This window comes from Sitodiplosis mosellana, unplaced genomic scaffold (genome assembly GCF_009176505.1).
Source record: "Sitodiplosis mosellana isolate CC-2019 unplaced genomic scaffold, AAFC_SMos_1.0 Smas_scaffold_6102, whole genome shotgun sequence".
NCBI classification, from domain to species: Eukaryota; Metazoa; Arthropoda; class Insecta; order Diptera; family Cecidomyiidae; genus Sitodiplosis; species Sitodiplosis mosellana.
Window position 1 is genome coordinate 1,941,919 of NW_022601343.1, and position 27,789 is coordinate 1,969,707.

Below are 27,789 nucleotides of genomic sequence, written 5' to 3' on the forward strand. Positions count from 1 at the left end.
AAATTTGACATGTCGTCGGTTTTAACAACTGAAAAGCACTTATAACGAATGTTAAAAAGTGATTCACGACGACCGAATAATTTTGTTAATTTTTCGACGGTTTCTTCAAATGAGAAATCTGATGGGGTCTTCGGTAGAATGTAATTCGTGTATTTACTGTGAACTTGAGTTTCAAGCTTGCGAACTAACAGGCGAACTTTAGCTTTATCATCAAGGTTTCTGGCATCTTCCGAAAATAGATCTTTGTATCTATTGTACCAGTTATCAAAAGTTGAGTCGGATTCGATGTCAAAGTTGAACTCAGAAATTGAATTTGAAAGTGATTCGATCAGGAATTCAGTCTCGTTTTTTGTCGAGGTGCTCCTGTAATTGATTCGATTTGATTGATGTTTCCCGAGTTTTGAAGATGATTCAGCAATTGAGTGATGTTTTCTTGAGTTTGGGAGTGTCGTTCCTCTTGTTGATGCATGTACTCTTGGAAAAAGGCCATGAATGTAGATTCTCCATTATCAGCTTCTTCGAAATGATCAGATGACGGAGTTTCAGCCATTTTTCAGTGATTATTTTTTTGTTATATTTGAATTAAGTCGAAGGTTCTTTCGAGCTTGTCGCCAATATTAAGTATTGAGACTGGTAGTTATGATTGTGACTATAAGACTAACTATTTTATTAAGCATTTCAATGACAACATATTATAGCAAGGGCTACTATATAGTATCAAAGCCTACTATATAATAGTTATAGTCGAGATTTGAACCCAAATTTATATCAAACCGCAATTTGTGTATATCTATGGGTGAGAGTGAGAGTAGTGTATGTTTGATTGACTTTGTTACGAAAGAGAAGAGCAAGTTTCTGTCGACTTAAAAATGGTTAAAAGCGAGTATGTTCGTTTTTAGCGGGTCCTCGCGGTTTTTCACGGTTTCCGTGGAACTGATAAGAGATAACAACTTGGTGTCTTCGGAAAAATTGTAGCACTCGAGGTCTTCTATAACATCGCTGAAGACAGTTATCTCTTATCTCTTATCAGTTCCGCGAAAAGCGCGAAAAATGATAAGAAAAAAAAGTTCTATATAAAATTTGCTTTTTTATGTGCGCGATTTGCGCGCAACTGATAAGAGATAAGAGATAACTGACTTCAGCTTAGTTATAGAAGACCTCAAGTACTACAACTTTGCTGAAGACACCATGTTGTTATCTTTTATCAGTTGCGTGAAAACCATGAAGACCGCGGAGGCTAGGCGGTACTACAACATACTCTACTTTAACGCCAACAGAATCATCAGAAAACATACTCGCCTTTTCAAAAATATAAATCGAAGAAAAAACATACTCCACTCTCAATCTCACCCATAGATATGTGAATATATTGGCGCTTTTCGATAGAACTCGTTAGATGGTGTTATATTCAGGGCTCCTATGAGGGAACATTTTTCACCGTAAATTCCATCTTTAAGAACAATTAATTTCATTTCTAATCATCCCAACACTAGTCGTAGATATTCACTACGAAAGATCGACATTCAAACGTACACGAATATGTACACAAAAGAAATTTATGACAAATCACTGTGTCATCGCAAACCGAGATAAACATATATATATATTATAATGGTGTTGACATATACGAATGCGATAAAATCGCACGATGATAACGAAAGGGCGAACAATTGTAGAGCGCCGCTACAGAGTGATGACAACACTTAGTTCAAATTTGTTCGCGCTCAAATTCATTCCGTCATATTCATTCTTGTTTTGATGTCGAAACAGTGAAAAAATAATAAAAAAATAAAAAAAATAAATTTTAAATCAAATAAAATACAATTTAAATTAAATCCGCACATATTTTACATGTTTCGCTGTTTGTCGTATGAATTCGCAATAATGGTGACGAAATATTATGATATATTGCGAAATCATATGACAAACAACAAAACATGTAAAATATGTGCGGATTTAATTTAAATTGTATTTTATTTTATTTCAATTTTTTTTACTGTTTCGACATCAAAACAAGAATGAATATGACGCAGTGAATTTGAGCGCAAACAAATTTGAAATTTTTTCTTTCGCATTCTGCCGTTCTCCAGTAGTGGCGCTCTACTATTTCACACTCCATGTTTTACATAGAAAAATTGACAGAATATTGCCGGGTGGATAAAATTCATCGCAAAAGTAGATTTCAGCACCATTAAATACATGGTTTACCCTGGTTTGCGATGAAATTTAGAGGTTATGTTTTCTTTGTGTACACAGTAAACACAATGATTCTAGCAATGTTGAGATTTGACACTTGACTTTGTTTTCGTACCATTTGCTCTAGAAAAAGTTCAAAGTTCTATAATAAATACATGAAGCTTTGATTTTTGATATAGTACATTTTGATCAAATTTCATATTGCGGTTCTAAAAGTTACAACCATCGTGTTTACTGTGTAGTTATAGTGGTTCAAGATGTGCGTGAGGTTGTCCTTCGCATAAGATATATATGCTATACTGTTCATTTGTGTGAGAATAATCAATAATTAATTCGCGTACATGGTGGAAAACCAGAAAACCACTTATGAACTGCATATGTTTTTTTTCTTCAAATTGGATTCAGTTTGGCTTTAAAAAATGAGCAAAATAATAGTTGTTTTATGACATGTCTTCAATCAATTGTATGGACAAACCGAAGTTGAACAGTATGAAGATTCACGCTTGCGCACTAATAATTCGAAGTGCTTTTTTCGCATACGACGAATTCAAGACCCGTTTCTGCGAACATTTAGACAACGTGTGGTATTTATTTTCAGCAGTTCATGAAGATCTTGGCAAACTTACTTACTACTAGTTTACAAGTAAGTCGATGAAAAAAATAGTGGTATTGGAAAGAAGCGATCCGTTTTCTCGGACCTTTTTTTTTTTGAAAACGCAAAGGAAATCGACGTTTCAGCACAGTAAATTCTTGGAAATCGTAATTATTAAATCTACACAAATCAAAAAACGAGGTTTTTGGAAACAGCCGAGAAATGCAATTTTTCGGAAATTGCAACTACCTCGTATACATTTTAGGTGCTTTTATCGAGAGTTTACTGTAATATAGCATGAACGGTATGGGCTTTTTGGTGCGAAACGTATCTATAATGTCACTAAACTCCATTTGAGAACAAAAGTCAGATCTTATCGAAGTGTCGTATTTGCACACACGACTTCAAAGTGCCTCTTTGCATATATCCACCATGACCGAGGCCATGACCGATTTTGATTACATAGGCTAAATGCGAAAACGACCCAAGCATACGGCATCGAAAATTGAATTTGAACTGTGGCACTTTGGCTTCGACACAAGGCGTCGCTACTGGTATTGTCGATTGTCAATTATGGATGATCTCAATTTCACATACTACTTTCGAATGAAATTCATAAACACGCATTATGGCATACACAATTCGAATCTAATTTTACAATAAAAAATGTGTGATGAGATGTAAAGATCAATTCCAACAATAATAAATACATCATAGTTGTACAAAAATGTACAGTCTGAATATTGAAAAAAAAACCAAAATATCAAAACAATTAATATTTGTTCCAAAATAAGCATTGTTGTGTTTAGAATAACGACTTTTATTGAAAATCCGAAGCTTTATTTATGAAACATGTTTCTAATTGCATTGTTCCTCTTTGTTTTTGCAAATTGGTGAAAAATATACTTATTTGTCTATTTGTTATGATTGATAATATGTTAAAACCTGAACTGTCAACGAACGTTCGGCCATTCGTTTGCGGAAAAAAGAGTATTCAAACTTAAATTGAAATGTGACCACCTCGTAGTTGTAGTGTTTTATTATACACACTTCTTTGCTCAAGTATTTAATTATATAAATGAAGTTGGCACACGCATATAATCTTGTATTGAATACATACAAAATACGAAGTGTAATAAATGACGGCAAAATTCAGTACTAATTGGTGTGATTTCGCAACATTTCACAATATGTCGAAATCACTTACGGCTATTTACAGATGATTTTGCCGTCAATTATGGATGGCGCTCTACAATTGTTCAAAATGTGAAGATAAGCAGGTGGAAGTTGGGTCTCGTGTAACACATTTCGTATTATGTCATTTAATATTTGGTTTTCTATGAACGAACAAAAATCTGATTTAAAATCGTGGCAAAAAATGTTTAGCGATCTAATTTTGTATCGCATGACGCTTCACTGGCAGCTACTTAAATGTGCTGTAGTCGCGCCACCAATTTATTCTTTCGTAGATTAATACGAATCGTGAACCATAATATTTGAACAGCGCGCACTTTCATTTTGCCAATAGATAGCATAAGATGCTTACAGAAAGATAATGAAGAAGAGAATGAAAAGTGGCCCAATTGCATAGATTGTGTCTATTGAAAATTACGCTAGTAGAAGTTCATCATAATAATTATAGCAAAAGCTATTTAGCTAATTAGGGCGCGTAAATTAGAAAGAAACAGCATAACCGACACATCTCTTCCATTTCACACAACGCAACACAACACAACACAACAGACTCATTCGCTACTGTGGCTTGGTGTTGTATTTGTTTATTTTGGTTCCGTTATGAGATTATATTTCGCATGAGTTTGTGCATCGACACCAGTCAAATCCGAATTTCGTCACGAAAATTTGCGCGTTGAAGAGAGTTGTCACATACACACAGTGTGCAGATTCGTGTTTGCGGTATTTATGTCGACACAAACTGATGTGTCAAACTGATGCCGGTTGCACATTCATGTTGATCTGAGCATTTGAAAAGGCAAGTCATTTGTTGTGCATACTGTTCGATTCACAGTGATTGTTTTTTTTTCTTTTTTTTTCAAATTAAGTAATTTAGTCAATGTTTTTAGGTAGAAAATACATCATATCTGATTAATTTTCCTCATTTTTTTCTGTTTTTTTCTCTTACAGATGGGATACCAGCGCAAAAAAGCAAAAAAGAAGGGGAAGCCAATTGCGGTGCTCGAGGACGTGATTAAGGAGGGCAATGAAAAGGAGGAAAGTGAAAAAGATTCGGGCATAAGAACCGTCAAAACGCAGTTGCGTGCCATTCTTCGGCCAGAATACCGTGACTTGTTGATTGCAGCCATCACCGAAAGATCAATGATGGCAACGAAAATTTGCGCACTTGCCTCGCAGTTGTTCCTGTTCCGTTGTGAGCGCGCATTCGACGACAATGACAAAGCATTTTTTGAACAGGGTGGCGAAAAGGTGATTCGGTCGTGTTTCTACGGTGTCCTGAAGAAAAATATCTACAAGAAGGATAAAATGTCGCCGGAATCTGTAAAATGGTGCATGAGCTGGACGATAGCCATCGAGTGGTTTGGCCCAACGCAGACTATTTCGGCAATGCAATGAATGATTTGATTGACACGTACGTAACGAACGTAAAAAACAACTTGAAGACGCATAGCAAGAAACGCCTGCGCGAATGGCTGCGGGTAAAAGTGTTCGAATCTTCGTTGGTTGCTCGATACGAACAGGCCGACATCGACCGTGTGATTAGTTTGGCAATTTTTGGCAATGACGATATTAAAATCAATGGCATGGATGATGTTGCCAAACGTGAGCGGCGTAACTTGTTGATTGAAATGGTCACGAAGAACAGTTGGTGGGACATACCAGACAACAACATCGGCCTATTCACAAATGGGAAGAACTGGTTCAAAAGCATCGCATTCTGGATTTCCCTCCAGCGGAAAATTGATGATTTCAACACCTGCGAGGAATATCGTGAAGAACACCGATGCCAACGCGAAGAGTTTCAAGAGCTGAATCGATGCCGACGTCGAAATCACCGTCCGTGCACTTGCCAGCAGCCAGTTGATCGAGGCCAAAATGGAAATGAGTACATTGAGAAAGGGCCGCCGAGAGTGAAAAATCTGGCAGTGATTCCAATTTGCAGTTTCACTCGTACCCACTACACGTTGGACATTCGTACATTGTACTTTTTGTTGCGTCAACTTGAAATCGTACCACTTAACATCACACAGGACGAGTTCAGAAAACAAAAGGAGTATTATTGGGGCCAATGCTTCGATATGCGGAAAATCTATCATCTCATGACGAAAATGAGCAACATGGAATCGGACAAAAAGGCCATTGTTCAAAACTACAAAAAGTTTGTCAATGAAGGTGCTACTGATCCGGGTGTGAATACGTGGAACGCAACAACGGTACACAACATCGAAACTGGCAAAGAGGTAAACAATATGCGTGCATTGTTCATTTGATAAACCAAAGTTATGCCATTGTCATTGTCATTTTTATCTAAACGGTTTTCTTTGTTCTGTTTTGTTTCGTTTCTTAGACGAACTACACGATCAGCAGCAAACAGTATCATTACTGAACGAAGCAAAAGGTTCGAAATCGACAGGGAAAGCGGTGGACCAAAGACTTTGTCAAGGAAGAGAGGCAGGATCGTGAAAATCGTGCGCTCTATCCGGTGATGCCATCGCCATTGGGTAGGCACTGGAAGGACTACATTCGTCATCGACTCAAAATGACGGAACGTGGCATTGCCGTGTATACGACAGACAAATACACGAGACTGAATTTTGACAAGTACGTTCGAGCAAACAGTGTGACCGATAGCATAGCCGGAATGTTGACCAACCATCAGCCAACACTCATGCATTTCGGAGCTGCTCAAATGTCGCCCAGTTCACCCATCGGTATCAAAAAGACACTGCGTTGCCCGGGCAATCGGAAAATGATACGAAGCTACAAAAAGTGTCGTGGTTGTGTGGTTAATATGGTCGACGAGTATTACACTTCACAAACATGCGCCAAGTGCTTCGGCCGTTTTGATCGACGCACGAAACGACATCGGTTCAAAGTCTGCCATGATTGTCGACCGGCTGGTGTAATGCTGCCATCAATGATCGTGTGCAAGGTCAACAAACGAAAGATGAGGCACGAGAAGCTGAAACTGTTTTTGCTCGAGAAAGAAGCGGAAGAGGGCAACGGAAATCCAGCGGTTGGCAATGATGTCCCACATCCAGACCCGTGTGAAAAAGAAATGACTGACTGACTATAACTTCAGTTGACTTTAGTTGATTGAATTTATATTTTTGTTCTAAGAAAATCACTTGGTCCCAAATGGAGCAACTTAGATTGACTTGTAACTTCAAATGATTTCAGTTAACTATGATAGACTTACACTACACTTTGTACTGAAATGTCAATCAAAGTAAGTCATTTTTGTCCCAAATTAGTTAACTGACTGCTCAGTTACTATTTTTTCACACGGGGATCAACTAAACCCAGATTTACTCCCAAAAGTGGCAATCTACCACAAAACATGGAAAGTAAATGGGCTTGGAAATTTGGAATACGTGAAATTCAATTCAGTTGGTGAGATAGAAGTTGTCGAGCCACGAGTACACAAGACAAAATGGCATCGTGACATAGCCGGTGCAAAATGTATCCTGATCAAAGGTAAGTGCTCATAATATATTGATTGAATTGCATGTGATGTGAGGTGCAGTGCTTTGTTTACATATCATTCATTGTTTTCTTGTATGATTTTCAAGGACACTGTGACTTGTTTGGGTACGAGTTACCCGAAACATTGCAGAGGCCATCCAACCAGCGAGCTGCTGTCAACAACTAACCAGCTTCATGTATTTCACGCCATTCACATTGAATAATTTAAAAATTAAAATATAACATTATGTTATTTCCGCTATGCCTGATTGTTGTGGTATAGTAGGCGTAACTCGAAAGAGGCCAGAAGTACCCATGTAAGTAAATTGTTTTTCAATTGAAATAAGAGTATTGAATGTATTGAAGCTAATTTTATGCAATTTTTTCCTTTCATTCCATGCACAATTGGATCACTATGACGGTTACTTCTACGGTTAAATCTATCCCCGTATTCAACCTTGGAAATGTGCCTGGAATCGGATGTATTTGGGTTGATAATTGTTAGATGGGTAGGGCAACATTTGGATTTGGGTTTGCAATTTTGTTGTTTCTTCAGATATTTGTACAGTAAACGTTTGATTTCCACAATCAAATAAATCCAATAGTCAACAATGTTGAATAATGCAAAAAATTATATAAAGAATCATAGCTCTTTGACTCTATGGTTGAGATTGAGATTTTCATAAATAAGTTATCAGAACTGGTATTTTTCTATACAGAAAAAGTTGGAATCAAAAACTGATGCTTCGAAAGTTTACTTTCAACAGTAGAACTTGTAGTACTGCTGTAAAATTTCGTTTTTCGAGCAAAAAATAATAATATCCAACATTTTGTTCAAATGCATTTAGCACCTGAAAACCAGTGAACAACAAAGTCAATAAGCTCTGAACGAATATTTGATACCAATCCAAAGGGAATACAAAGTATGCAAATGACAACAACGTAAACGATTGTGAGTCAATATAATTTTTGTACAATATTCGAGATGGCAACTCAAAAAAACAACAACACAATGGACAAATTGTACTGTTGATTTCTTTCAATCATACGACACAAGATTATATAGTTTGTTGCACAAACCAAAATAGAATAAGCGTTGCTAGTTTTTTTTTTTAAATTATTTGTAGAAAAACCACAACTAAAATAAAATGAAACATGTTGTTAAAATAACTGTTCAAAAAAAACGTCAACATCCGCTAGTGAATTTTCAAATCTAACATGTGTAACGCCAAAAACGGTATTTCATTTAAATGTTAAACTTGACATTAGTAAAAGGAATATATTTTCATTTAAATATTTCATTTTTGTTTTAAACAGAACAACAAGAATCGTGTGCTCAGTGTGATCAGCTCATATTGATCGTTTTCCTGTGTGCAATTCTTATGAATCAATATTAAAAATCTCCAACGCAAAATCTCCCAAATCGGTGATTTTTATACATTGAATTTGGGTATTGATTGGCACTCACATTGAGTCATAAAATTATCGTAACGAGCCGACACACTGATTGCGCGACACTCATGCTCTGATTTTTAGTTAAACAATTTTGATCTATTTGATGAAGGCAAGAACCAAAACGGAAATAATTTAATGAAAATGAGACATACCTTGCTGCCACGTTCGTTAAAAATAATTTCAACATCTAAAATGGTGCCATATTGCTGTGAATAGAAAAGTACGAATTCAAATTAACACCAATTAACAAAAATAGTTGACAAATTTGATTGGGTTCATTGTTTTTTATATTATGAAGAAAATGTTGAAACAAAAGATACTTACACCAAACATGGCCCGCAAATCTGGATCCCGGAATCTGAATGGGATATTTGACACATGTAAGCGTTTTGGCTGACTTCTTGAGTCTGTGGTAAGGAGAAGATGAAACAAATAATGAAAATTCATAATATTAAACTAATAGAGAATAAAAAAACGCATTCAGCTGACTAACCAGTAACAGTGCTGGCTAACGTATTCATCGTTGCGAGTGCAGCTGCTGTTGATGCGGAAATTGTATTTACCGCGGATGATGTTGTTACTGTTGATGAAACTAATATTATTATTATATAAACATGGAAATGAGAACCGAATTAACTGAAGAAAAAGTAAACTTACTCAATGTGGGTGTTGAAGCCGCTGTCGTAAGGGATGAACTTGGTGTGGTAGACACTGCGGCTACAGCTGCCGCGATTTTAGCCTCGAGAGTTTGTTCTTGTTGAGATTGTTGCTAATGTGACCATGAAATAAAAATAATTTTATAAATGAGAATGATTGATAATATAATATTGATAATTTTCCATCAACACTATTGTGAATATCTTACCGTAGGTACTGTAGTAGTGCTTTGTGTAGTCCCTGGTGTAGCATGATTTTGTGCATTTTCCGTTTCGTTTTGTACTTGGGATTGCGGCTGCGATTGCTGTGGCTGACTCTGTGGTTGCTTAAATTAATAGATTGATAAAAAATTATCTTGAAAAATCGGTTTTTATGTAAGAAAATTGGGCTGATGGGAGTGAATGGTAAACCTTAGGTAGGTGTGCGCATAAACAGAACATAAATCCCTTTGTGCGCATAAGAGACACTTAATACAGTTGAATTTGGATTTACTATAACAGAATTTTTTCTCTCTTGCGTACGATGGTTTGAAGTTCCTGTTTCCACACACTTTGTTAAGATTTGCCACTTATTATTCTTAACAGCTCCATTGAGGGAAATCTTCATTTTTTTCTTCTAGAAACAAACATCTCGAGTGTTTGCATCAAAATAAAGATTGATATAGGTGCAATGAGTCACACATTTATTCACTTTACCTGTTGTTGGGTTTGGTGTGGTGGTTGTGGCTGTTTCTCAAGTGCATTTGCTATGCTTACACTTGTCAATGGAAGCGGAAGAGATGTCGATGCTGTTGTTTGTTGTTGTGTAATTGGAACAGCATGTGTGGCCAGAACCGATGGACTAAACTGGCTGCCAATGGAACTTGAAAACGCTTGCGAAATGGCTGGTGAAATGCTGACAGCAGTGTCTGACTTCATAGCATTGCATAAGCCACCATCATTTTTGACGGCGGTTACTGCAACCGGTATGCCATCAGTTGAAGCGGTTAGTGTTGGTGCAGGTGGAAATCCTGGCCCCGTTGGGAATGGATTTACACCAGCTTGTACCATATGCTTGAATGGAAAATGAAATAAATAAACACAAATTTAGTCTCAAGCCTCATATATATTTTCAAATGAGTGGAATTCAGTTTTTATTCGTAAACCATAATGAAAATTCAGGACAGAACATGTATGAAGGCTTGAACCAGTAAACTTGTAAAGTGTACTATTTTGTTAGACGATTCTTTGAGGTTTGCCTTTTCTTTCCGTCCTTTGAATTTATTGCGACATTATGCTATCGATTGCAAGACATTCATATTTTGTTCTACAGAAATTGTCGCCGTGTTTTATTGAACAGAAGGCTTTTGGCTAAACCATTTCGTTATAACAAGAAAGGATATGGTGGTATGATTCGATATGGCTGGTATCAATTAAAATCCAGCCCATTTTAGCTTTCAGAGTATTTTATATCTCTGTGTGTATACGTCTTTGTCGGTTCTAAGTGTTTATATATACGATTTGAATAAACAACAATTTTTTCAGTGAACTTCTTTTTTGAGTTCATTGGTTCGGTTTGTCGCCTAACTCTGCAGAGATGTCTCAAAATGATGATATTCAATGTATTTTCCACTGGTGCCATATTGAACCGTCGCTTTGATTGGGTTAACCACAATGCGATTGAGATGAAATTTACTCTCATACTTTATGGATGAATGAACGCATATTATTTTTGGCCCTATATACCATGTTTTGTATGCATGCATGCATAGAATAAAGCAGGGAACAAACATTTGGGAATGTTAAGTGTCGTTGTTGCACATGTATGTTCAACTATTACGAAGTTTCTGTTGTCATTTGAAGCAACTATTTTTTCCTTGTCTAAAAATACCATCGTTTACATGTGTTTCTCTTCCGTTGAAGTCTACCATCATCACCGCCGTCACGGATTTATGTATTTATATTTTTATTGTCTCATTGCAAATCAAATTATTTGTAATACGCTCTCGTCTTAGAAGCGCTTCAAGTTTACGTGAGGAAGTATATTTATGTATGTATATATATATATACGTGTGTATGTTTGAGAGCTATTGTTATTCCATTTTGTCCTGTTCCGAAAAAACGAAAAAGAAAAAAAATAGTCGCTCATTATACTTGCGTGTGGCACCTCGTGATTATTCCATTTCTCTCCGTACGCAAGCGTACATCAACGAGCAGTATGTTGCACCGACCGTGAGTCGTGTAGCACAGTCGATTAGTAATGAGCCACACTGCGCGTGCGGGGCTGACAACAAAGGCATACGCGTGAACGCAAACCAATAAGCCGGCCTAATATATACTGCATTCAGAATATACTTTTCTTTGTGGATTTGTCGCCTTGCGAATTATAACAGCGTCAAAGTGAAAAATTCAGAATGCCATTTAGGGTGTGTTTGAGCGCGACAGCTAGCTGTTATGTTCATATATATACAAATCTCATCGTGAGAAGAAAGACGAATGAAGCGACAGCACACCAGTACACTCATGCTCTTCCATCATCAGCAATGGCACACAGCACACGACATTCTGTTTCGCTCATTACATATTCTTGTTCGCTACTTCTTTTGTTATCTTTGGTTCGTTGTTCATGGTTTATTATTGCCAGGCATATAAATCAACTAACGCACATTGAATGAATAATTTACTTACAGTAGAACCCAAATGCGCACAAACCTCTTATGTGCTATGTGAAATGAGTCAAAATGCAGCAACTGAAATCATTGAAATCTTGAACTTTTGACTTGCATCAAAGATTGAAATTGCCTCCTTCGGAATGTTTGTCAATTCAACATATGGCACACACAAACGTTAACTATGTGTGTTGTTGAGAAAAAAATGGTACTTTCTAATTTATGCTGTTTGTAACATTATGGATTGGGACTCTTATCACAAGCTACAGACGATAGACTATAGCTGGTAGTTAGTAAATTGACTTTTTTTTTGTAGGGAAAAATTCTTTAAATCCAAAACCGTTGTTCAATGGCCGAAAAAATTGTTTTCTCAATAATTTCGTTAGCTCTTTGTTGCGTTACACACAAAAGACAAGTTAAGATATTGAAATATTATTCATATTTTCTCGATTAAGTACATTGGATTAAACGGCCATCTACGCATATATGCGCCAAGAGATTTCATTCGCCCATCGATGGTATTAGTTGATCATGCAAATTATTACCGACAATATTTATTAACTTCGTTACTCGTAGTGTAAATATGTATGTATTTCATTTGCTTTTTTTGACTATTCTTAGTTTTAAACAAAGAAAAAATTGATTTGTCAACACACTCGATAATCATGAATAGTCATTTCAACGGAGCAAGTTGATCTCGTATGTACGTTCGAGCAACACACATTCGATTGAATGAATTGATATTTTGTAAGAGAAAAAAACGTTCAAAAAACAAATCAAAGTTAAATCAAATAGTATGGAAACATGGAAAATGAAACAAAAAATTGATGTCGACGTTTACTAAATAAATAACCTGACTTTATAGACTAGAATATTTAAAATATGTTAAAATTGTTATTACCGGGTAATACATCCCTTGTGTTGGTAGAAAAAATGCTCCTGAACCCCACAGTTTGACAGCTTTTGAATACAGTTTGGCTGATGAAAATGGTTTTCAATTTGTTCAAGCAACTGCTTCAGCTTGATTGCACTTAATTAATTAGATTTTTACACACGATTTTCACGATTATTATTTGAGTGCTGTTGTTTCTTTTCTTTATAATTTACTCTATTGAATCCTGAAGAAAATACGTATTGAACACATTAAACTCACTGCGTAGTAAAAGATCAGATTTTTTTTCGGTTGTGATCCCGTTTCTCCACTTTATCATTAAATTTTCCTCGAATTTGAATACGGTTCGAAATTAAAAACAAACGTAAATTTAGACATAGTTATAGCATTTACGCGAGAATAGTCCAAGATTTTGATTGAGAGAAAAAAATCAATAGTTTTTTTTTCTAACCAAAATGTTGAAAGTAGAATGAACTTAAAATTTATTCAAATGAAAAATGAAATAGAGAGAAAAACATTTTGGAAAATGCATGAAATGGTCCATATTTCTATAGAACCCTTGTTTGTTTGTCAATTTCGAACGTTTGCTTTTATATTGGCTCTGCTACAGGTTAGCCAAGACTGAGGCATTTATTTCAAAACTAAGCGCATACAGACAAATACACACAGTTCCGTTTAGGAAAACACCAATTTGAATTAGATTTATAGAGAGGAATACAATATGTACATTGTACATATTACATTCAATTTCAGTCAATTTTGTTCACTCAATCAACTGCATATGTATATATTACGTTAACGTTGTTTGAAATTCAAAAGCCTATACACAAACACTATTGTCAAATTCAATAGAAATTCATTTTGTTTTCAATGACTACACGCTCGTTAAATTGATGCTTTGCGTCCTTTAGATGGTTTTTTTATTCCACGCACAGCTAATAGATTTCTAGGATCATCGATCAATCGTTGCGTAAATTTATGTAAATGAATGAAATGCTTTAAACAAGCATTGGGCAGTGCCATTGACTTATAGAACAATACTATCACAAAACGTCCGAAATTACTTGTTCAAAATAGATCTCACTCAGATTGTGGTATCATCAACACATAAATCTGTACGTTTGAGCTCATCTATACGAATTCAACCAGTAGATTGTGAATAAATGTGTTTTTCTTTAATTTGATATAATAGCAGTGTTATTCCATGTCGTTTACTTGACGATTTTTCTTACAAACTCTACACAGCACAAAACTGAATGGTCGACAGCTAAGAATGAACGAAACACAAACTGATGAACACAGCCTATGGAACAGAGAATGTATGATTTGTCCCACAAAATGAACGAGAAAGAAACAGAGAGATAGAGTGAGAGAGAGAGAGCGTGCGATGTTACTGTGAAAGCGATTACACTTTTCATATCATTTGAATTCTGCCTCTCGTATAGTTTGAATCGGCGCACTTGTATTGGTTTTGTACAGTATCTGGGATCTGCTGTACTGTGTTGTTATTCGTGCATACGCTCAAAGACCATATGTGTTATTTTACTTTTGAAACAAAAAAAACTCTCAATTGGACTTAATTGCCTGAAGAGATGTCATTATTGTTAAATTTATTTAATCATTTTCTCAATTGGGTTGTTCAATGTTCCCTTTCCGTTCAGAATCGATGCGATTTTTAATGTAGGTACTATATTGTTCTTGTTTTGTTTGACTGCTACGAAAATCATGCACATTTGTTTTCGACTGGGTTGCAATATACAGTTGGATGCTGAACATTAACTCCAATTGTTTCGCAGATAGAACAGCGATTTTGCTTCGATTCTTTCCAATTGGTTGTACAAATAACGGCAAAGGAAGATAAAATGGAGAAGTCTCACTTCAAGTTAGTCACAAAACAAAAATATAACGAGAGAGAGAGAGAGAGATGCATTTGTGTAGTTTCAAAATGAAAAACAAACTGGGATGTGTTTTCTGTTTTTGAAACCGAGTCGCTGTGAATATTTGTGTTGTATGCTGTTCCGATGACAGTCATGAAACAGTAAATGTATTGATTTGTTCTGCTATTTATGGTAATCGAACTGAGTTAACGGGATGCATCTCGAACTGATAGAGAAACAGAGAGCACAAACACAATCTATCTGTTTTCAAAACACAAGTCATTTCTAATCGTTCATGTTGTAAGCGTGAGCCGATGTTCATTTGAAACAGCGAAATCAGGACGAAGACTCACAATTCACAGATTAATATTTTTCACTGCTGCTGTTTTTTTAACTGTATGCACAGCAAGTATATCTAATAATGAGACACACCCGCCATTTTATTAGGGATTTGAGGAGAACTCGCGCGCGCACACATTCACATCTATGATCGGGAGAGGAAAAGGTTATTTAGACAGATTTGCTCTGAATGCTTTTTATCTCTGTGTATGGAGGACATCATGTACCATAGCGTGCGCACGATATATATTCTTATACAAAGTACCGCAAGAACGGTTCACAGTTGAAGTGATGCACTAGGATGTGTGATGAGATTAAATTCGATGCCAAAAATAAAGTGCACGAACACATAGATGGCATAGCATCTCCCTTTCTCTCACACTCTCAAATAGTACACACGTACACGTTTGAAATACACAATTTCCTCTCGCGTGATTTCGTATTTATGTTTCGAATCCCGAATATAGATTTTCTACATATATTCGTTCATGTGTAGATTTTTCTTTTTCTTCTTCTTCTTCAAATATATCAATTGCACATCGCACTGAAAAACTCTATGCCAAAAATTGCATGCAAACGAAACGAAACGGAGATCTTTACGAAGGAATAATTTTTTTATGCAGTTGAACAATATACGAGAAAATTCACGAAAGCAATTTGACGTTGTTCAAATAATATATAACACGAAAAAAGATTCAATATTTCTTGAAAATTCGCCAAACACATGATAAATGATTAATGATTGACTGAAACAAACGGACATACTTTTTATTGTAAGCACGGTATGACAGAATTGTTTCACGTTTTTTTATTTCTGTTTATGCTTCTGTTTCTGTTACAATGACATTTCTATTTTTTGTCTATTATTTTTCTGAATTTCTGATCTGCAATTGATTTCTTTTTGAACAGTCAACAAATAAACGAGTACAAGATTTTGAAGTGTACCAACTAAACGATTTGTCTCACAATTATTCTATTACTCACTACCTTTTCAAACATTATAAATCACGAATCCAAATTTAACGTACGATCGAAATCAGAATCATCACAGCAAAGTAAACCGAATTTATCAAAATAGAGAAAAGAAACTGAGTTTGTTGATGAATTTCAAAACTATTTACAGAAGACTTGTTTTTCGGAGAAACGACTGTCAATTGCGAACGCTTTGCAATAACCATGAGTATTTCGAGGTGGAAAACTAAATATTTTGAGTTCACTTTTGCATTTCTTGCAATGTTATTTGCGTTCTCGCACGACGTCAGTCACTGCAGTATAACAGTCAAAGTACATTTGAAATGTCAAATATTTTCTATCATCTTTCTGTAGCCTGGCATTGGGATGTAATGTGCGTGAAGTCTTGTGCAAGTACTGGTAGTGTAGTGGTACTCAATTTGTTCAGAATTTTCCATAGTTAACGTTTGTTATTCATTAAATTCTAATTTGTTAGAATTAAAAATTGTACATAACGTGTTTATATTTTGCTTACGGAAAGATCGTCATTTCTTCGTTCATTTATATCTATCAAATTATCGAATATATATTTATATATACCATGTACTGAATATATTGTACCTTAAGTACATTGTTTATCATTATTTCTCATAGTTTCCGCTAGATGACAATAAAACAAGTTGATAGAATAAATTGCAGTTACAAAAATACGTTACCCAAACTTCTGAATTCACCAGCTCCCATTCCAAATCCAGTTCTTGATTCATTCGTGCTGAACTCTTCACAATTTTTCTTATTGGCGACATGGAGATTTTATCACACAATCACGATTAAAAATAGATCACTTGAAAATCCTCCTTACATGCAGCACGTAAAAATGACTTTTTTCTGAATATAAGATTTGTGCCAATCCCAAAGTTTTTGGTTGTAATATTATAAATTTTTCTTTATGTTATCACGTTGTATTGCAATTTGACCAAATATGTGATGCTTGTTCAAAATTTCGTATAATACTAAACGAGCCGAGCATTTGACTCCATAACCATCGAAAAGGACCGTTACTTCTTTCAGGACCGTTCGATTGGTGGTGTTTTGGTTTTACATTGCCAAACCAAAAGCCACATCATATTTCCAGAACTAAATCCGTCTTTGTCTGCTGTCACAACGTTACAATATTACAATACGAATTGTTTTGAGACTATGTGATTTTGGCTTAGGAAAAATTCTGTCGAATTAACTTCTGGCAACACAAATTCCAGTTGAAGCATATGGTGTCAAGAAATTATTCAATTGCAATGACAGAGTATAAAGTTGAAAAATGAAAAGCGCTAAGTATGACTTCGTTTGTTAAGTATTATGTTTGAATGTTTATTTTGTGCCACTCGACACTTTTATGCGCATACATTAGCATCTATCTAACACACACTTACGAACACGCATCCATGCATAGACTGCGACACAAATAGCAACATTCTATATTATAATGACGTTGTCTGACTCTGTCCGCTTGTTTGCACTCTATAGGAAGTATGTGTGTTTTCGTATGAGTGTTGGAGTTTGGGTACGTGATTGTATGTGTACGTGTGCGTGTGTGAACCATCAAATTCAAAGTGTTTTTGATCATGTAGTAACCTCAGTTATTCACTTGCAATTTATACAACCACACATCAAGCGTCTCGAAAAAATTTCCTTGACATTTTTTTTGTATGAATATATCAGTTGCCACTGATCCAATTGAACAAATGACAGAAAGTGAGAAAAATAAATACAACAAATAGAAAACAACATCAAAATATAATAGTAGTAATTGAAATAGTCTTCTGTATGACGCATAATTTTGACAAGTTCTCAGTCAATCAGGATATTTGAACTTTGTGAATGTTTTATAGAATTGATATATGTGCACAAAAACGACCAAATTCCATCTGCAGAAAGAGATATCGAATGAAGTGAGAAAATTTGTAGAGTTTGTCAGTATCGACCAACGAAAGTGTTTTTTTTTTGCTCCATGCCATTTATTCAATCAACGAATGGTATGAACAACATTGTACAGTGCTTGTCGAAAGTTGAACTCATATTTATCGCCTACGAATAAGTCGGGAGTATAAAGGAACGATTATATTGTATATCTTTGTGCCCAGTAAAGTGGCGAGTGTAATATTTTGGGTTAGACTCTTTCTAATGACCTTTAATGCAATTTGGAAGCACAAAGTTCAAAGTTATTTAATATTGCTAAATAGTTATAAATCAAATAAATCTATCGATAATAAAAGATAATAAACAGTAAAATAATTATAAAAGTCTCTGTGTAAGTATAAGTCAACTAAGCGTAATAAAATCAACGCAGTTTTCATTTGTTTTTGATATGAACTCTCGTTTATCAAGTTTGATAGAAAGGAAAAAGTATTCAACGGAAAGACGTTGTCGCTGAAAAAGAAGTAAAATGCGCGGCAATAGAGGAAAAAAACACTGAATAACAAGTGATTTGCCACTAATTCATATACCAAACATAAAGCAACTATATCTTCGTGTGTCTGGCTCTGAGTGTGTGTGTGTGTGTTTTTTTTCTACTTTCAAAACTTTGCCACTCACTGTGGAATTCAACCTGAATTTACATACATATTTAACACACATGCATTGATGATGTGAATGTGCAAAGCGATCGAATTATATTTTTTAAGACGTGAAATCAAAAAAATAACAACAACGAACGAGAAGTTAAAAAAGTGAACTCTCTTTTATCGAACAGCCACTAAAATCTGTACAAGGATAAAACAAAAACAAAGTAATAAATACAGTGACACAACCCAGCTATTTGTACTATTGTCTGTCCTTACTTGATTTTGAATGATTTAAATAACAAGGCAATACGGGAAAAATGAGTTGGGGTACCGAGCTTTGGGTAAGTGAATTCAATTGCTTCCACATAGACCATCTTATCCAATGAAATGAAATAATTCTAATACAAAATTATAAGTGACTAAGCTGGTTCAGCAACGAATGCGAGTGCATGGAGTAAGCGAGCGTGGAAAAAATGTTCTTGATAAGAATTTATAAGAAAGTTATTGAGGAAAAATGCATGTTATGCCCAGTGTAAATTGGAGTGGAGTATTACTGTTTGCTCGTTCGTCCCACGAAGATTTACTTGTCAATATCGACGAAAAAAAATGATGATTGAAAATTTCAATAAGTTGGACAAATTCGTATCAAAAATGTTAGCTCTTTGAGCTATCAGAGTAGAGGTTTTTGATATTTACTAACTTTCTAGTGCGGTAGATTAATTTTTTCAGTTCCATGGCAGTCAAATTCGCAAACCAAGTGGAACATATTCCAATTTTTCTCAATGTAAAAGAATCTTCATATGAGATGAAATCAGTGTTTTGCATATTGCATTGAATTTGGTTTTATTTACACATTTCGGCTTGTGTGTACATACGAAATACAAAATAGTATATTCTACTTTTACTTGACTGCTTCTGCGTTTCCATGCATACGTAATCTACCTATAAAGAATGATATAGATGCAATGAAACAATCGAATATGAAGTGCGCATAAGTTGTTTGTTATTTCCATTACGCATATATACATACATTGCAGTGGAATCGACTCAAATTTGCACTACTGAATTGATTTGTTGTTAATCATTTTTGTAGTTGTTCCATTTGATGATGTATTTCATGTGCATATGAATATCAAAACATTGAAAATTCCATATTGATACCGCTTTTTCAATCATTCATCATTATTATAATTATGTCAAATATAAATTTTTGAAGAAGTTGATACTGAATTCAAATATTCACCGCAACAACAACAAATAACTGTGCTATTCGGCTTTACCAATCGATACCATTTTTATTTTACCAAGACTACAACGATTCATTCGATTGAATTTCGCTAAAAGAGAAGGAGAGCGAATATTTAACCAGGAAAAAGAAACGGCAGTTTGACTCGCCCTTTTTCATTCCATGCACATCTCTTACATGCACCACATTCGGCATATAACGAGATTGAGAGACATTCATTATTATAGCCATCGACATCGAGCGAATGAACGAGTATGTGTACGTATACATATGTATGTATGTATGCATGTATGTGTGTGTTCGCAATTTTACTGTATGTTGACATGGTGGTCGTATAACCAAGCCCAATGACGACGACAACAACAACAATAACAGAATGTTTTCAATATATTAGTTTGTGCAATGTGTGCAGGCAACATAACAGCATGCGCCCGTTCTGTTTCTGTTTCTGTATTGCTGTTGAGTCATATTTTTTTCGCTGCTACTTCTTTTCTCTTTTTCTTCATTCATTTTTTCCTCTGTTGTCATTTTGATGATTGATTCGACTTCTTTCCTCTCTATACCTCATCAATATGTGATCTGAACTACAATTCGTTAGTTTTAGTTCCAGTTTGAAAACTTGTAATTGTTGAAATTTCCCTGCATTTATAATTCAATTGAATGATTATGTGCCATAACGTTTACATACACCGAATTTTCTGCACAAAAAATGCAAATCGAATTTTTAACAATAATAATAAACTTTTGTTGCACGTGTTAATTTTTTGTTAGCGTATCTATCAATGGATATTAATAAGTCACGTTTTCAAGTGAATTTAATTTGCAACATTGAATGATACACATAGCTAAATTGTGTGGAACATACATTTGTTTTTAAATCTACAATGATAGGAGATCGATCGCATATCGAAATACATGAAGCGTAAAAATATTACATTATTTTTGTAAAAAAATTCAAATATTGCACAATTGGTGTCATTTATGATTTGTTCATTCAATCGATGTGATAGACAGTACTTGTTGGAAATTTACTTGAATTGGAAATTCTTTCTACAAAAACACTTTCAAGCTCCGGCTTCCCTCTCATATACGCTTCGTTTTCGTTCACATATATCGAATGAATAAATGCATGTGACCATCAAAAATAGAAAGCTCTTCCAAACACATTCACAAAAAAATACGAGAAGTAGACTCGCAAAGCGATAATCATTTTCGGAACCTCAAATCTTATCTGTCGGCAGTATTTATCTCGATGGTTTAACTTGGCGGTCTTGTGGCATATATTATACCTATTCAAACCTGATGTAAGAGCAACTGTCATATTTTGCTTGCAATATATCTGCTTTGATAAATATGCTAGAAGCTATATTACATTTACATGACAATGGCAAAATAAAATTCACTATCGTGTTCAAAATATATGTACAACTCTTGAACACAAAACTGCTACTTCTTAATCTTAAAACATACGAACCGTTTCAATGAGACAAAAAATGCTTTTATATATCAAAATAAATTTGCATTAACTCTTCAATACGCATTTTTTGTTCTTGAATGATTTCGATATATAGTATGTTATGTGCCACGATGAATAGAAAAAAGCCTCATATTCAGATTTTTGAACAATTGCGTATTTATCGAGAAAATCGGAAAAGAGTCATACGATGTGTTTTGGACATAGGACATGAAGCATAATTTGACAATTGAAAATATAATCATTCAAAACTTTTTCTTAACATCGTTTAACCAGTTTTTGAATTTCCATCAGATTTACTAACCATGAATGTGTCGACATTCAGGCAATATTATTTTATTATTGCAAAAGTGAACATGCATTTAACATGGAATATTTTGAAAGTAAAACTAAAATTATATAAAATGATGAAAGAAAACTTTGCACATGTGCAAACGGCATTTTTTTGGAATGCTCGCAATGTCCGAATGTCCGTTTCATTAGCTTTATTGATACTAAAACGTGATTCATATATGTTATGGTTAGCCAAATATTTCAAATGGAATGCGTGTTACTGTTGCGGGTAAGCAAACTACAGAAAATAAAAATACTAGAGAGGAAATTTCGCTTAATTGTCAATTTCAAGCTTTTCTTTAAACAGATTAAAAAAAATGCACAAGTGTATATTTTCATAAGTGACGTTATAACAAGCGTCTTACAAGCGTCTGTCTATAAGTCTTGAAAATTCCCAGAAAATTGATCCACGCATAGCACTGGACGGAATTTGATTAGCGTATTAGAATGAATTCCATACTATCTGAATTCTATTTTGTGCTGTCTCCGATCAGCGTTCCAATAGCTAAGTCATTCGTACCTCTATTCATCGTATCAATCTAACCAGTTTATAGAGTTTAATTGAAGTTAAACAGTTGCACAGCTATGTTCAAGGAATGCGTTGAATTATCGCGTTTGTATTTGTATCTTGATATTAATGAAAAAAATCAACTGAAAACTGTTGAATAAGGTATAGACAATTATTTTATGAAACACATTTCAGAACCATGGAACTTGAGCAGTTTTGGATACTGTCCGGCCGTTTATTTTGTATAATTTATAAATTTTCTCCTGGGATGTCGGCAACATTTTTACGTGCAGCCAATAAATTTCAAAGAAGAAATACATATTCATGTTCATATTCATACGCTTAATGTATACATATGATAATAGCAACCAGTTGCCATTTGTTGTTGACGATACATAAACAGTTTGCGCCGCCATAACATTGCATTCTGAGATATGCACGAAAGTGGATTTCCCTATTATCATCTCAGAAAACCAATCCACGCATAGCAAAAAAACGCATCACTATTTACAACGAAAACCATCAAGATATTCTCTTTCATTCTTGATTATAGCCGATTCTGCAATAACATCAAGTCGTTTTTTAGCATCGAACCTCTTCTGTCAGAAGGAATAGCGGTAACTTATACATTTTACATTTACATTTTCGTCATTGAATTGTTTAAATGAAACAACTAAAAATGAACAGAAACATACTTCCTATGTTCATCACTTCGATATTGTCTGCTTTTTATATGACTTTTCATCAGTATGCGTTTGGTAAGTTCTACAAAAAAGGGAAATGATATTATTTTGCATTTGCTGCAGAGTTTAAGAAGTTATCTCCATTTTGTCTTAACTCTTGAAAACAAGTTGACGTTCGGACAACAATCATAATCCCGATGATAGAGTATCATGACTGAAAGAACGGTATTTTTATTTCTATCTAAACACTTTCGATGTTTCAATCTCAACTACGATATGAATAAAATATCCCATTTTTTCGAATTTATGAAAACTATTTTATTTCTCGAGCACTTTTGCTGGCTGGATTTCCTTTCCGGGAAAAATTTGTACCAACATTTGAAAAAATTGATCAACAACAATTATAAGTCCCCAGAATCTTTCTCTCAAAAAATGCGAATTGCGAAATAATCACAATGTCAAGTATATTTGAAACATTAAGGGACAATATCGAGAAAACGGGCATATTAGGCTATTGAGGCGATGTCAAATAGCTGACTGTATTGAATATTCCGGAGTATTCTCATTCTCGTCAATATATAATTCGCTAGAATATTTTCGTCAAAGAGTTTGGCTAAAAAACAAAATACTATTGGGTGCTTGCAGCTTCGGCTACATAGGTACTCGTTTGCGGGTAAATACATATATATTAATTGTGATGATATTGACAAGTAAATCTTCGTGGAATAAACAAACAAACAGTAATACTCTACTCCAATTCACACTGGGCATAGCATGCATTTTTCACCATTAACTTTCTTATAAATTCTTATCAAGAACAGTTTTTGCACGCTTGCTTGCTTCATGCACTCGCATGTACTATATATCTATTCGTGAGACGTAAAAGAATGTATGTTTTTTTGTCGATTTATATTTTTGAAAAGGAAAGTATGTTTTCTGTTGATTCTATCTGCGTTCGTCTAGCCTCCGCGGTTTTTCACGGTTTTCGCGGAACTGATAAGAGATAACAACTTGGTGTCTTCGGCAAAGTTGTAGTACTCAAGGTCTTCTATAACATTGCTGAAGACATCTATCTCTTATCTCTTATCTCTTATCAGTTGCGCGCAAATCGCGCACATAAAAAAGCAAATTTTATATAGAACTTTTTTTTCTCATCATTTTTCGCGCTTTTCGCGGAACTGATAAGAGATAACAACTTGGTGTCTTCGGCAAAGTTGTAGTACTCAAGGTCTTCTATAACATTGCTAAAGACATCTATCTCTTATCTCTTATCAGTTGCGCGCAAATCGCGCACATAAAAAAGCAAATTTTATATAGAACTTTTTTTTTCTCATCATTTTTCGCGCTTTTCGCGGAACTGATAAGAGATAAGAGATAACTGACTTCAGCAATGTTATAGAAGACCTCGAGTGCTACAACTTTGACCGAAGATACCAAGTTGTTATCTCTTATCAGTTCCGCGGGAACCGTGAAAAACCGCGAGGACCCGCTAAAAACGAACATACATTCTTTTAACCATTATTAGTTGCAATGAAACATACTTCTCTTTATTGCTACGAAGTTGGACCAACTTGCGTTCTTTTACGTCTCACTAATAGATATGTACTAGTAATTTGTTTAATTAACGTAATTTTAAAATAGCGTTTAAAACAAAAACTCTATATGAAACAAATTATGTTGCACTTTAAAATAAATTAATTCCGACGTCATGTTTTTGTCCTATTTTTGGTATGGAAGAAATGTGCAATCTAAATATTTTTAGACTGACATTACAATTGTTTTTTTTATATTTTAGGATCAGTTCGAAAACCTCGCGACACATACTCAGAAGGGCATTGATTTCTTGGATAAATATGGAGTGTTTATTCGTGATCGGTGTACCATTGAGATGGAATATGCAGCAAAGTTAAGGTAAATCAAACACGTTTTTATGTACATTTTATCACAACTATGGAAAGGTGCCGTATCAAACCGGGTGAAATTTGTTTGCCAAAAAGTAGCATAAATATTTTCAACAAAAAAAATCTTTGCTTTGTGCACGTATAACTGCGAATTGGAACATATCTATAGCCAGTTTTACGCTTATAACGGATAAGTAGAAAAAAAAACTATTGCTGCGTGCGCCTTCATCGTAACAACCTGTTTGAGTTTTTTTAAAGATAAAATTGAATTCCATGGATCAGATCACCGTGGAAAAAAAATCCCCTATGGGATTGACTTTAATAAAAAAAATCACTGGTATGAAAGTATTTATAATACCAAACACAAATACTAACATAATAAATAATAATTATTTCGTTCGAAGAAAATTGCAATTGTATTCTTGATGAGTTTTATTTGATACCGAAAAAATCTCTAATGGACAATTCTTTCGTTGTAATTTCAGGCGACTTGTCAAAAGTTATCAACCAAAGAAGAAGGAGGAGGACGACTACGAGTAAGTAAATGCGTTGTTTTCAACATTTAGCTACATAATTAGTGTACAATCTCATATGATATTTCCATACAGAGTGTGTTCTGTAGTTCTCTAACGGTAGAAACCATATTGGAATTCTTTATGTAAAAAGATCTATAACTTATAATTGAACTGAGATCGCGATTTGTTCATTGCATTTACCGGTTTTTTTCTTGGGCGTAATGTCATAACGCTGTTTTAACTGATTCTTTCTTTTTCATTCGCTCCATGTCTGAAACTGTTTAGGTTTACATCGTGGCAAGCATTCCGAAATGTTTTACGCGAAATAAGCGATCTAGCTGGTCAGCGTGAGGTCATAGCGGAATCGCTGCAAGCTCAAGTTATCAATGCCATTACACTATTGTCGAAAAATTTGAAAGACGAACGGAAGAAAGCGTTAACCGATGGCACTACTTATCAGCAAAATTTGGGTCTACAAATAGCTTCACTCGAACGAGCTAAGCGCAATTATGAAAAATCTTACCGAGATGCAGAGAAAGCGGTCGATAGTTATCAGCGAGCTGATGCCGACTTAAACTTGAGTCGTGCTGAAGTGGAGAAACAGCGGCACAACATGTCCAGCAAGAATCAACAATCGGACGATTCGAAAAATGAATATGCCAATCAATTACAGAAAACAAATAAATTACAACAGCAACATTTTGAAGCCGCAATCCCCGACGTATTCAATCGTCTACAGGAAATAGATGAAAAAAGAACTGGCGGAATGAAGGAGTTTATTAAACGTTCAGCTGATGTTGAGCTATCTGTAGCGCCAATTATTGCCAGATGTCTCGAAGGTATTAGTAAAGCTGCCGAGTCAATAGACGAAAAAGAAGATTCGCAAAAAGTTGTAGAGAGGTAACAAAACATTTGCATAGTGACATTAACATAATTAAGCAATAATTTAAAAATTAAACTGTCGTGGTTCAGATATAAATCGGGTTTCACACCACCTGGAGATATCAAATTTGAAGACTTATCAAAAATGGATCCTTCAGAATCAGCGAGTCCCTCAGAAATTAGTAGCAAAGTTTTTAATCATCATACATTGAAATCAACGATTAGCGCATCCAAGCTTAAGAAGCGACCAGGATTCTTCTGGATGTTCAACACTAATAAGGTGAGATAAAATGAACAATTGGACATGCACGCACGTAGTACACAAACACAAAGCACCGTGTGAATGTATAAGCTGGCGTCCATGGCTTACAGTGTGTCGCATGCACAAGAACGTAACCAACAGCTAATGTTGACAGCCACTATCGTATAGCAGCGGCTACATAGCCAGCCAATTCAATACCATGATAATAATGGTCAATGCTTCTCTTTACAAATCCATAGAACAATTTGCTAACGGATGGTGCAAAAGAGGATTACAGTGACCTACCACCAAATCAACGACGCAAAAAATTGACTGCCAAAATTCAAGAGATTCAGCAAAAGATCCAATCTGAAACGGCCGCTCGTGATGGTTTAATGAAAATGAAAGTTGTTTACGAGGCGAACTCTCTTTTGGGAGATCCGATGACTGTAGAAGGTCAATTGAACGAGTCTGAACATAAATTGGAAAAATACAAATCAGAACTATCGAAATATCAGACGTACTTGGAACAAGCGCATGCGATACAACAAATGCAACACAGTCCTCAGACAAATCGAAGTAACTCAAATTTACAGAGTTCGGCGAGGTAAGAACAAACACCGATAAATTTAGTTATAATTACTTATAGATCACAAATTATCATAGGACAACTTATAGAAAGAAAAGTCTTCTTTCAAAACTTCGTAATCTATTGGGACTTGGAATTAATTTTAAAGGATTTTTTTCGATTTTTTAACATTTATTTAGAAAAAATGGTACAATGTATTTTATTCAAAGTATTGGCCATCGTTAGCTATGACTTTTTCCCATCTTTCTGGCAGCATACGAATACCGCGGCGAAAAAAGTCTCCGTCTTTTGACTTGATCCAATCATCCACCCATTTTTGGACTTGCTCGAAAGACTGGAAGCGCTGATCACCAAGGGCATGTGTCATTGATCGGAAGAGGTGGTAATCCGAAGGAGCGATGTCTGGACTATACGGCGGGTGGGGTAGCACATCCCATTTCAATGTTTCCAAATAAGTTTTGACCGGTTTTGCGACGTGAGGTCGATCATTGTCGTGTTGGAGTATAACTTTGTCGTGTCTTTGATCATATTCCGGCCGTTTTTGCTTCAATGCTCGGCTCAAACGCATCAATTGTGTACGGTAGCGTTCGC

General features: G+C 35.1%; 3 protein-coding genes across 53 annotated transcripts in view; 2 read left to right on the forward strand and 1 right to left on the reverse strand.

Moving 5' to 3' along the window:
- The window catches only part of LOC129573784 (RNA binding protein fox-1 homolog 2-like), a 43,285-nt gene extending 26,671 nt beyond the window's left edge, over window positions 1-16,614 (reverse strand). For 7 of the 50 annotated variants that reach the window (XM_055454873.1, XM_055454871.1, XM_055454870.1 and 4 more), the window contains exons 1-8: window positions 16,302-16,587; window positions 13,108-13,324; window positions 10,255-10,611; window positions 9,768-9,884; window positions 9,560-9,671; window positions 9,396-9,494; window positions 9,227-9,309; window positions 9,055-9,108 (exon numbers count right to left, since the gene is read on the reverse strand). In XM_055454873.1, coding sequence (XP_055310848.1) covers window positions 9,055-9,108; window positions 9,227-9,309; window positions 9,396-9,494; window positions 9,560-9,671; window positions 9,768-9,884; window positions 10,255-10,611; window positions 13,108-13,119 — 834 coding nt within the window. In that variant the 5' untranslated portion in view covers window positions 13,120-13,324; window positions 16,302-16,587. Of the gene's footprint in view, window positions 1-9,054; window positions 9,109-9,226; window positions 9,310-9,395; window positions 9,495-9,559; window positions 9,672-9,767; window positions 9,885-10,254; window positions 10,612-12,225; window positions 12,389-13,107; window positions 13,325-13,359; window positions 13,427-14,162; window positions 15,006-15,328; window positions 15,455-16,079 lie in introns of those variants that run through there. The other 43 variants (XM_055454874.1, XM_055454849.1, XM_055454833.1 and 40 more) reach the window with 35 other exon arrangements.
- Window positions 5,308-6,468, forward strand: LOC129573792 (uncharacterized). Its single transcript, XM_055454894.1, has 2 exons — window positions 5,308-6,222; window positions 6,330-6,468. Exons 1-2 carry the CDS (start codon window positions 5,308-5,310, stop codon window positions 6,366-6,368), a joined length of 954 nt encoding a protein of 317 aa, XP_055310869.1. The 3' UTR covers window positions 6,369-6,468.
- A 1,205-nt stretch (window positions 16,615-17,819) lies between the features above and the next one.
- Window positions 17,820-27,789, forward strand: part of LOC129573783 (formin-binding protein 1-like) — a 16,856-nt gene continuing 6,886 nt past the window's right edge. The window contains exons 1-7 of one of the 2 annotated variants that reach the window (XM_055454820.1): window positions 17,820-18,573; window positions 18,651-19,167; window positions 24,866-24,981; window positions 25,457-25,507; window positions 25,772-26,386; window positions 26,459-26,648; window positions 26,870-27,216. In XM_055454820.1, the coding sequence (XP_055310795.1) occupies window positions 19,144-19,167; window positions 24,866-24,981; window positions 25,457-25,507; window positions 25,772-26,386; window positions 26,459-26,648; window positions 26,870-27,216 (1,343 nt within the window). In that variant the 5' untranslated portion in view covers window positions 17,820-18,573; window positions 18,651-19,143. The remainder of the gene's footprint in view (window positions 18,574-18,650; window positions 19,168-24,865; window positions 24,982-25,456; window positions 25,508-25,771; window positions 26,387-26,458; window positions 26,649-26,869; window positions 27,217-27,789) is intronic. The other variant, XM_055454821.1, reaches the window with a different exon arrangement.

What these genes read in the sequence shown, in the direction of transcription:
- LOC129573792 (XM_055454894.1), top strand. Translation starts at nt 5,308, where the DNA reads ATGGTGCATGAGCTGGACGATAGCCATCGAGTGGTTTGGCCCAACGCA. An exon ending in ACATCGAAACTGGCAAAGAG is followed by an intron (nt 6,223 to 6,329) that starts GTAAACAATATG and finishes TTCGTTTCTTAG; the next exon opens with ACGAACTACACGATCAGCAG.